The 10,484-nt window shown below is 46.8% G+C and overlaps 1 protein-coding gene across 1 annotated transcript in view; it reads left to right on the forward strand.

Moving 5' to 3' along the window:
* Positions 1-946: 946 nt before the first annotated feature.
* LOC108228472 (atrial natriuretic peptide receptor 1-like) overlaps positions 947-10,484 on the forward strand; it is a 14,883-nt gene continuing 5,345 nt past the window's right edge. Inside the window, exons 1-16 of the mRNA XM_037976614.1 lie at positions 947-1,348; positions 4,776-4,887; positions 5,876-6,008; positions 6,084-6,216; positions 6,412-6,516; positions 7,023-7,125; positions 7,849-7,994; positions 8,066-8,138; positions 8,281-8,425; positions 8,501-8,587; positions 8,664-8,807; positions 8,916-9,037; positions 9,157-9,295; positions 9,399-9,447; positions 9,958-10,059; positions 10,271-10,390. Coding sequence (XP_037832542.1) covers positions 1,271-1,348; positions 4,776-4,887; positions 5,876-6,008; positions 6,084-6,216; positions 6,412-6,516; positions 7,023-7,125; positions 7,849-7,994; positions 8,066-8,138; positions 8,281-8,425; positions 8,501-8,587; positions 8,664-8,807; positions 8,916-9,037; positions 9,157-9,295; positions 9,399-9,447; positions 9,958-10,059; positions 10,271-10,390 — 1,791 coding nt within the window. The 5' untranslated portion in view covers positions 947-1,270. The remainder of the gene's footprint in view (positions 1,349-4,775; positions 4,888-5,875; positions 6,009-6,083; positions 6,217-6,411; positions 6,517-7,022; positions 7,126-7,848; positions 7,995-8,065; positions 8,139-8,280; positions 8,426-8,500; positions 8,588-8,663; positions 8,808-8,915; positions 9,038-9,156; positions 9,296-9,398; positions 9,448-9,957; positions 10,060-10,270; positions 10,391-10,484) is intronic.

Below are 10,484 nucleotides of genomic sequence, written 5' to 3' on the forward strand. Positions count from 1 at the left end.
TCCACCTCCAAACCACAGTTTTTCTGCTCCTTTCAGCCGTCAACGTTTCGTGTTAATTTAACTTGATTGAATTTCTTCAGACGAGCTGAAGGCAGACACACATCAGGAAGTTAAAGAATGCATATCGCCCGCCGCTGACAGCATCTTATGATGAGGAACCGGACCTGTTAGAACCTGTCAGAACTCAGGGTCTGTTGGGGGTGACGTCATGAAAGCACAGCTTGATTTGAGGTTCATCTAAATAAAACTAATAAATCTGCTGAAGTTCAGGAAGAACTTTACTAAGAACACAGAGAACCTGAGCTCCTCACCTGGCAGGGTCCGAACCGTGGCTCCGGGTCAGCAGCCACAACCAGGACAGCAGAACCGGGACCAGCATCCTGAACCGAACCCAGAGTCCCGTCAAACCGAGTCGAACCAGAACACTTCAAACTGACTCCGTTCTGCCGGGAAACAGCCGCGACATTCACAAACTGCGCTTCCAACACCGAGCCGAGCCGAGCCGAGCCGAACCGAGCCGAGCAGAAAAGAGCCGAGCCGAACCGAGCCGAGCCGAGCCGAGCTGAGCCGAACAGAGCCGAGCCGAGCCGAACTTCCTCTAGTTCTTAAAACAGCGCGCGAGCCGACAGACGCGCGCGCACGAGCCGCTGCCGGTGATTGGTCGGTCAGAAGGAGCCGTGGGAGTCTCGTGCTGCTCGGCGCGAGCAGTCTCCCCCTCACGCGCACCAGGCGCTAATTAAACAGTAATTACAGCCGGCGCATGCGCAGCAGCGGTGTTACCTGAGCTCCGGGAGCAAAGCCGGAAGTGGGCGGTACTGTTTCTGTCTGTTAGCAAAATATCTCATGAACCGCTGACAGGATTTTAAGGAAACTTTGAGTAAATAATCTACAGCTGGCTAACCTGATTCAAGATGGCCGCCACAGCCAGCCGACCTCAGAGAAGGCAAAACAGGTGTAATGTTGTGAGTTTGTGTGGTAGAATCTGCGTCATCCCCAACACACACCGGCGGCGGGTGATAAGCATTCCTTCAGGAAGGGTTAGTGTCCATCTGAGGGAGGAAACAGAAGAAGAAGGAGGAGGAGGACACACGAGGACACATGAGGACACATGAAGTCTCCTCCTGTCTCTGAAGATCAGGTTTTTATCTAAAACATCTAAAGTCTGAATTCTGAGCTGTAAACCTCCCCCGTCCTCCGGCAGGGGGCAGCAGAGCGCCATCAGCTGCCGGTCCAGCCTCCTGTCCTCACTCATTCATCAGCTCAGGATCCGATGTCCACGGCTGTCTCCGTCTCTGTCTCCGTCCTTCTGTCCCCCTGCAGCAGCATGAAGAACCCGCGGAGCCTCTGGGTGAGATCATCTTTATTTGTTCGTAGTTTAATGAAAGACAACAAGGCAGGAAGTCAGAAGGCTGTTTTTATTCAAACTGTTTAAAGTTCGGCAGACAGCCTGAAAAGGTTCTTTAATCGGACCTGCTGGGTTCCTTCAACGTTCTGCTGCAGACAGAACTCAGTTCAGGAAAAGGTTCTTTAATCGGACCTGCTGGGTTCCTTCAACGTTCTGCTGCAGACGGAACTCAGTTCAGGAAAAGGTTCTTTAATCGGACCTGCTGGGTTCCTTCAACGTTCTGCTGCAGACGGAACTCAGTTCAGGAAAAGGTTCTTTAATCGGACCTGCTGGGTTCCTTCAACGTTCTGCTGCAGACGGAACTCAGTTCAGGAAAAGGTTCTTTAATCGGACCTGCTGGGTTCCTTCAACGTTCTGCTGCAGACGGAACTCAGTTCAGGAAAAGGTTCTTTAATCGGACCTGCTGGGTTCCTTCAACGTTCTGCTGCAGACGGAACTCAGTTCAGGAAAAGGTTCTTTAATCGGACCTGCTGGGTTCCTTCAACGTTCTGCTGCAGACGGAACTCAGTTCAGGAAAAGGTTCTTTAATCGGACCTGCTGGGTTCCTTCAACGTTCTGCTGCAGACGGAACTCAGTTCAGGAAAAGGTTCTTTAATCGGACCTGCTGGGTTCCTTCAACGTTCTGCTGCAGACGGAACTCAGTTCAGGAAAAGGTTCTTTAATCGGACCTGCTGGGTTCCTTCAACGTTCTGCTGCAGACGGAACTCAGTTCAGGAAAAGGTTCTTTAATCGGACCTGCTGGGTTCCTTCAACGTTCTGCTGCAGACGGAACTCAGTTCAGGAAAAGGTTCTTTAATCGGACCTGCTGGGTTCCTTCAACGTTCTGCTGCAGACGGAACTCAGTTCAGGAAAAGGTTCTTTAATCGGACCTGCTGGGTTCCTTCAACGTTCTGCTGCAGACGGAACTCAGTTCAGGAAAAGGTTCTTTAATCGGACCTGCTGGGTTCCTTCAACGTTCTGCTGCAGACGGAACTCAGTTCAGGAAAAGGTTCTTTAATCGGACCTGCTGGGTTCCTTCAACGTTCTGCTGCAGACGGAACTCAGTTCAGGAAAAGGTTCTTTAATCGGACCTGCTGGGTTCCTTCAACGTTCTGCTGCAGACGGAACTCAGTTCAGGAAAAGGTTCTTTAATCGGACCTGCTGGGTTCCTTCAACGTTCTGCTGCAGACGGAACTCAGTTCAGGAAAAGGTTCTTTAATCGGACCTGCTGGGTTCCTTCAACGTTCTGCTGCAGACGGAACTCAGTTCAGGAAAAGGTTCTTTAATCGGACCTGCTGGGTTCCTTCAACGTTCTGCTGCAGACGGAACTCAGTTCAGGAAAAGGTTCTTTAATCGGACCTGCTGGGTTCCTTCAACGTTCTGCTGCAGACGGAACTCAGTTCAGGAAAAGGTTCTTTAATCGGACCTGCTGGGTTCCTTCAACGTTCTGCTGCAGACGGAACTCAGTTCAGGAAAAGGTTCTTTAATCGGACCTGCTGGGTTCCTTCAACGTTCTGCTGCAGACGGAACTCAGTTCAGGAAAAGGTTCTTTAATCGGACCTGCTGGGTTCCTTCAACGTTCTGCTGCAGACGGAACTCAGTTCAGGAAAAGGTTCTTTAATCGGACCTGCTGGGTTCCTTCAACGTTCTGCTGCAGACGGAACTCAGTTCAGGAAAAGGTTCTTTAATCGGACCTGCTGGGTTCCTTCAACGTTCTGCTGCAGACGGAACTCAGTTCAGGAAAAGGTTCTTTAATCGGACCTGCTGGGTTCCTTCAACGTTCTGCTGCAGACGGAACTCAGTTCAGGAAAAGGTTCTTTAATCGGACCTGCTGGGTTCCTTCAACGTTCTGCTGCAGACGGAACTCAGTTCAGGAAAAGGTTCTTTAATCGGACCTGCTGGGTTCCTTCAACGTTCTGCTGCAGACGGAACTCAGTTCAGGAAAAGGTTCTTTAATCGGACCTGCTGGGTTCCTTCAACGTTCTGCTGCAGACGGAACTCAGTTCAGGAAAAGGTTCTTTAATCGGACCTGCTGGGTTCCTTCAACGTTCTGCTGCAGACGGAACTCAGTTCAGGAAAAGGTTCTTTAATCGGACCTGCTGGGTTCCTTCAACGTTCTGCTGCAGACGGAACTCAGTTCAGGAAAAGGTTCTTTAATCGGACCTGCTGGGTTCCTTCAACGTTCTGCTGCAGACGGAACTCAGTTCAGGAAAAGGTTCTTTAATCGGACCTGCTGGGTTCCTTCAACGTTCTGCTGCAGACGGAACTCAGTTCAGGAAAAGGTTCTTTAATCGGACCTGCTGGGTTCCTTCAACGTTCTGCTGCAGACGGAACTCAGTTCAGGAAAAGGTTCTTTAATCGGACCTGCTGGGTTCCTTCAACGTTCTGCTGCAGACGGAACTCAGTTCAGGAAAAGGTTCTTTAATCGGACCTGCTGGGTTCCTTCAACGTTCTGCTGCAGACGGAACTCAATTCAGCCCCAACAAACTATAGACGTTCTGTTCAGAACATGTCCGGGCTCGGTTCTGTTGGTTCTGTTATTTGTTCTGTTGGTTCTGTTGTTGGTTCTGTTGGTTCTGTTGTTGGTTCTGTTGGTTCTGTTTGTTCTGTTAGTTCTGTTTTAGTTTTGTTGGTTCTGTTTGTTCTGTTGGTTCTCTTGGTTCTGCGGGTTCTGTTGGTTCTGTTTGTTCTGTTTGTTCTGTTTGTTCTGTTGGTTCTGTTGGTTCTGTTGGTTCTGTTGTTTGTTCTGTTGGTTCTGTTGTTTGTTCTGTTGGTTCTGTTGGTTCTCTTGGTTCTGTTATTTGTTCTGTTGGTTCTGTTGTTTTTGTTAGTTCTGTTAGTTCTGTTGTTTGTTCTGTTGGTTCTGTTTTAGTTATGTTGGTTCTCTTGGTTCTGCGGGTTCTGTTGGTTCTGTTGTTTGTTCTGTTGGTTCTGTTTGTTCTGTTGGTTTTGTTGGTTCTATTGGTTCTGTTGTTTGTTCTGTTGGTTCTGTTGGTTCTGTTTTAGTTATGTTGGTTCTCTTGGTTCTGCGGGTTCTGTTGGTTCTGTTGGTTCTGTTTGTTCTGTTTGTTCTGTTTGTTCTGTTTGTTCTGTTGGTTCTGTTGGTTCTGTTTTAGTTATGTTGGTTCTCTTGGTTCTGCGGGTTCTGTTGGTTCTGTTGTTTGTTCTGTTGGTTCTGTTGGTTCTGTTGTTTGTTCTGTTGGTTCTGTTGGTTCTGTTGTTTGTTCTGTTGGTTCTGTTGTTTGTTCTGTTAGTTCTGTTAGTTCTGTTGTTTGTTCTGTTGGTTCTGTTTTAGTTATGTTGGTTCTCTTGGTTCTGCGGGTTCTGTTGGTTCTGTGTAACTTCTGTCTCCTTTAGCTGAGCAGACTGAGGTGTGTTTGCTTGTTCTCAGGTTTGGGTTTTCTGGCTCGGTTCTGGGTTCTGTTGGCACGACCTGGACAACAGTGAGTACGACTGCTGGCCTCTGGACCGGCCCAACGACTCCAACATGATGGACTGTGGAGGTGAGAGTCGGGTTCTGGATCAGCAGAACTCTGATTCATCTTTAAATTAAAGACGTTCAAATAAATTAAACCAACGTGAACGCTGACTCAGCAGTTTCCTGTTTTAGTCATCGAGTTCTGCTCAAACCTTATTATTTTAGCTGCTTTTAGCTTTTAGCTTGGATTCGGCTGGTTTTGTAACTCCAGCCTCCTTCAGCTCTCAGGATCCACTCCGGACCTTACAACCCGATTCTGGCCCAGTTCTGGGTCGGATTTGGACCCAGTTAACCGGGTTAGAGCAACTAACCAAAGACTGGGTTAAATTGATCAAAGTTACCCAAACCTGAGCTGAAACTATTAACTATGAACCCATTACAACCGTTATTTTACCACCATATTCTTCCTGAAAAAATTCACCATAAAAACATTCAGACTATCTCTAAATTACATTTTTTATGTTTATTTAAGCAACAATTAATAAATAAACATTTCAAAGCAAACAGATTCTTTACTTCTTTGATTACAGCTGCAAACACGTTTATACACACAAAGAAATCATTTCATGTGAACTGTTTAACAACAAACACGTTGAACCAACAAAGATGATTTCAGGTAAATCAAATTAATAAATGAAGTTAAATAAATTTAGATTGCGCCCTGGCTCCTGTGATTGTAGCAACACCAAATCTTTTCCAGTCTTTGTTCGACAGACAGAACCATCTAATCCACGTTTAACTACCTAAAAATTACACAGCAAACGTTTTCTAGCTGCTGTTATCTGGTAAAAATAATATAAAATAAAAAAATTACCCTGTTCTCTTTAAAAGTGTTAGGAGCCATTTAAACTTGTTTTATTTCACAGTAGAGGTCCAGCTTTGTCTGATTTAGTTGAAAATGGAGGTTTGTGGAGAAGGAAAAGTCCTGATGAGGCTTGTCTTTAACCAACCGATATCTGGAGCCAACGTACGCGCTCACGGCTCTCTGAAGTCTGCAGGGACTGTGTCTTCAGGGCTGGAGATGGCCTGGGTGCTTCGACCTCCAGAGTTGGTGAAGACCGGCCAGGTGTTCACTGTCATCTACTCCGTGACGGCCCGGGACTCCTTCTACCGCTGGGCTGTCCAGAACCACATCTTCCCTCAAAGGTGAGCAGGTTCTGCTGGTTCTGCTGGTTCTGCTGGGTCAAAGCCCACCGCAGCTGACCCGGTGTTTGTGTCCAGCTCCATAACAGATGCAGCTTCGGCTCGGAGGTTCTGCGAACATCACGACTGTCCGGCCAGCTGGAAGGACGCTAACGGAGAAAACTGCTGCATCCACCACGCTAACATCCACTCCTGTCCGCTGGGATACATGGTGACCTCATGTTCAAACGTGTCTTAGTTTTAACCCGTGTGGGGCTGGCCGGAGCACAAAAACAAGGAAAACTTTTCAATAAAATGTATCATTTTAATTTCATTTCTATGTGCCATCAGTAAAAGCTTTGAACCGTTTGGAACACCTTTTGGTGAAATATGTGCTTATTATTATTATTATTTCCTTTGCCGACAGACAACAGAGAGCATCTGTGGACCCTGGATCCCTGACGATGGAAAAATCTTCACCCACACCATCTCCACCTCGGGCAGGATGACCCAAACCAACTGGACTGCGAAGGTACCGCAGATTGTTTCTGTACGCCTGAGCCAGCCGCTGAATCAGGACACGGGTTTGGGAGATTCAGAGTGGTTTGTTAAAGGTTCTGAATGAATCTTTGGTTATTTGGTTCTACAGACTGCAGTCAGATTTACTGGAAGTTATCTAACCGTTCTGTAATTAACAACCTTCAGCAGCACTAGTCTTTGTTGGTGTCATCGATGAGCCTTGTTAGGTTGTCACAATATTCCATCCTAACTGGTTTCAATGACAGCAGATTAAATAAGAAGCAGATTTGGTTTAGTTCTATCTGGATAGGTTTTTACAGTAATTCCCATAAAAGTCTGTTGTTTGTATTAAAAATACCATCATTTATATCATTATATGCAGATGATACACTGCTATCATCTGTGATCTTAGACTTTTTAAAATTAAAACTAATCAGTTCAGACGTCTTGGTTTTTAGGGAAATTTTTAAAAATTGAGTTTAACTTCTGATTATCTTGACCCAACACCTTGTCTTGCAGGTGGTTCTGTTCCATCCGGGCCTAAACTCACTGATTGCTCACATACGAGTTGGCACCATGCAGGCTGCGCTGGAGGCAAAAAGCACCGTTCTGCCCGCCGTAGGTGGGTCGACGCTCTGAATCCTGCCGTGACTGAACAAGCTGCTCGTAGTTTAGGAACATTTTATCAGTGTTTCTGCAGTCTGGCTGTAGTTTTAACACCGGTAGCCCCAACTGACCCAACACTAAGTATTGGAGCAAACTTTGGTTATTTATGGCTTCAGCCACAGCAGATATCCCTGAATCCATCATAAAGATCAGGAAACAGCAGGAGATCTTGTGTTTCGTCAGCCAAGAAGGTCGAAGTTAGTCGACTGATCACTGACTGATGGCTGCCAGAATCTATAAAAAGTGCTTATTCCACGAGCTCAGTCATACAAACTCATATTTTCTTATAATTTGCTGGATTTCCTGCAGGAATATCATGTGGTTCAGCTACCTAATGCCATCAGACCAGAAGGGTTCTAGAAAACTCATCTCTTCCCCAAACACCTCTAACACCCCAACACAACATGGCCACACTTCCTTTTTACCTGTTTTAACTACGTTCCTGTTCTGTAAATACACGTAAACCGGGGTTTCTTATTGGACCCGTTCCAAAGGCTGGATGGGATTTCCCACATGAAAGTCAATCTGAACAAAAGCTCAATGAGAAACTAATTTACAGGTCAAAGGTCGGGTGTGCTCGTGTTCAGTGGTCCTACACAGTTACTCAACAGTCCTTTAGTCTACAGTGCTAACACTGGTGACATCATGAGCAGATTATCCTAAACGTTCCCTCTTTCAGTTTGTGGAGATAAAATCTGCGAGGAGGGGGAGTTTTGCTCCACCTGTCCGGCCGACTGTGGCGAATGTCCCATGAGTCCAACAACCAAGGTGGCCATCGGCCTGCCGCTCAGCCTGCTCTGCCTGTCCCTAATACTGACTGCAGTGGTGAGAGCTCAGACAGCAACACTACACCTGTGAGCAAAACGCTTTCATTTAACATTCAAATGTTTCCTTAGTGGCTGAGATACCAGAAGGAGAAGCTGCTGTGGGACGAAAGCTGGATCATTGACTTCTCAACGATTAAACAAGGTTTAATATCATAACTGACCGTTTAAATAACTTTAGGAGTGATTTTTCTCATCATGAAAGCATTAATGTGATGCTGCAGAGTTTGATCACATTCTTTAAGTTATTTCCTGATGCTGCATCGACCCTGTCTGTCTGTCTGTAGATCAGGAGGCTCATTTGACCATGGGCAGTATGATCAGTGTTCCCGTCGGACACAGCGACAGTAACACCAGCTGCGTGACTGCGCTCAGCTCCTGCATGGGCCAATCAGGAACCCGGAAGGGCCCGTTTATCTGCACTGGGATTTAGTAAGTCCACCTCCATGGGAACCGCGTGCTGTCAGGTTCTACGTTGGTGTCTCCAACGTTCTCTTTTCTCTGCAGCGACGGCAGGACAGTGGCCATCAAGAAGATCCCAACAAAGACCTTCTCTCTGTCCAAAACCATCAGACAGGAAGTCAAGCAAGTCAGGTGACTACCCCACACACAAACAATCCCCTTAAACTACAAATATGTTGCTTTACTTTCTCTTTACCTCTCTCTCCAGGGAGCTCGATCATCCGAACCTCTGCAAGTTTATTGGTGGTTGTACTGAGGTGCCAAACGTTGCCATAGTAACGGAGTACTGCCCTAAGGGAAGCCTTAACGACGTCCTTCTTAACGAGGAGATCCCTCTCAACTGGGGCTTCAGGTAAACAAGTTCTCATCTGCAGATGTTGAGTTAAGTAGACTGAATACAGCATGAACTGACGGCCACGCGGATCACGGTTTGGTTTTTGATCCTGTGACTACCTGCCAGGTTTTCCTTCGCCACTGACATCGCCAGAGGGATGTTTTACCTCCATCAACACAAGATCTGCCACGGTCGACTGAAGTCTCCAAACTGTGTGTTAGACGACCGCTGGGTCTGCAAAATCACAGGTTTACTGAGCATGTGCAGTAACGCTTACAGAGGGGGCTCGTCCGGGATCTAAACAGGATCCAAAAGTATGTTACTCAAAGTTAACAGTTTGTACCTGATATGTGGTGTCCCCTCTCAGACTACGGGCTGAGGACGTATCGCAGGGATGATGGGGCGGAGCCTCTGACCTCCTATCAGCAGAGGCTCATTGAGGTCTACATGCCGCCTGAGTTTCAAAACTCCAACGTGGAGCCGACGCTGGCTGGAGACGTGTACAGGTGCTACAATGAACGTTCTTTTATAGCTTTAACCCCTCCCTGCAAGCCTGTCTAACACTGTTCTCAGTTAAGCTGGTAACCTCTGGATGTGTGTCTTCCACAGTTACTCCATTATCCTCCTGGAGATCGCCACCCGCAACGACCCTGTTCCTGTAAGTTCCACTTTGTGGTTCTGATCTACTTTAAGTAAAATCTTCTTCATCTTCTGTTTCCAAACCTCTCAACCTGAGCTGTTCCTCTGATATACTCCTCTCTGATCCTGTCCATTTTCATCATCTGAACATTTTAATCTGTGCCTCCTCCAGCTCCTCCTGACTTTTTATTAACAGGTTTTTGTGTGAATTTATCTCTGTGAGCTCTAGCTGCTCAGAAGGAACTTTTGACTGGAGATCAGGTCAAATCTTGAGTTCAGGCGACCCTTATTTCATCTTTAGATGATTTGAGACGTTTTGTGTCTGGTGCAAAGTCTTTAAGTTAGGGTTATGGTTTTATACACCATGTTTCCACAGATGTTTATATATCTGTGGAAACATGCTCAGCTACAACAGTAAATAGTGTAGTGAGTCATCTTGTAGATACACGGCTGCAGTTCTCATCTCCTGGTGTGATGAGTTCATATCCAGACTCTCTACGAACCTGCTGATTAAAGCCTTGTTCTGCAGGCAGAGGAGGCTAACTTGGAGTGTTCGTGGTGTCCTACTCTTCCTGAGCTGATCTCCAGTAAGGCTGACAACGCCTGCCCCTGTCCTGCTGACTACGCAGAGGTACGAACACTTTTAATGGTTTCAGAATCCTGGGTAAGTCTGTTAGTGAGCTGACGTACTCGCTCTGTAAACTGACAGTTGATACGACTCCTCACAGCAACTCTAAGTCAGCTGCTCCAACACACATTTAGGTTTAATCATGGTTTTCTAGCAGTGTGGTGGTTGGTGCTAAAATGATCCAGAAACCTGTTGACTGTCTGTGTGGTTGTAGCTGATTCGTCGATGTCGCTCTTATAACCCCGCCCACCGGCCCACCTTCGACCAGATCAAGAAGATTGTTCACCGCATCAACCCCATCAAAGGCAGCCCGGTGGACATGATGATGAACCTGGTGAGGACACACACTGGACACACACGGGTGTCTCTGATGCTGGTGTCTCTGATGCTGGTGTCTCTGATGCTGGTGTCTCTGATGCTGGTGTCTC

This window comes from Kryptolebias marmoratus, linkage group LG7 (genome assembly GCF_001649575.2).
Source record: "Kryptolebias marmoratus isolate JLee-2015 linkage group LG7, ASM164957v2, whole genome shotgun sequence".
Classification (NCBI taxonomy): domain Eukaryota; kingdom Metazoa; phylum Chordata; class Actinopteri; order Cyprinodontiformes; family Rivulidae; genus Kryptolebias; species Kryptolebias marmoratus.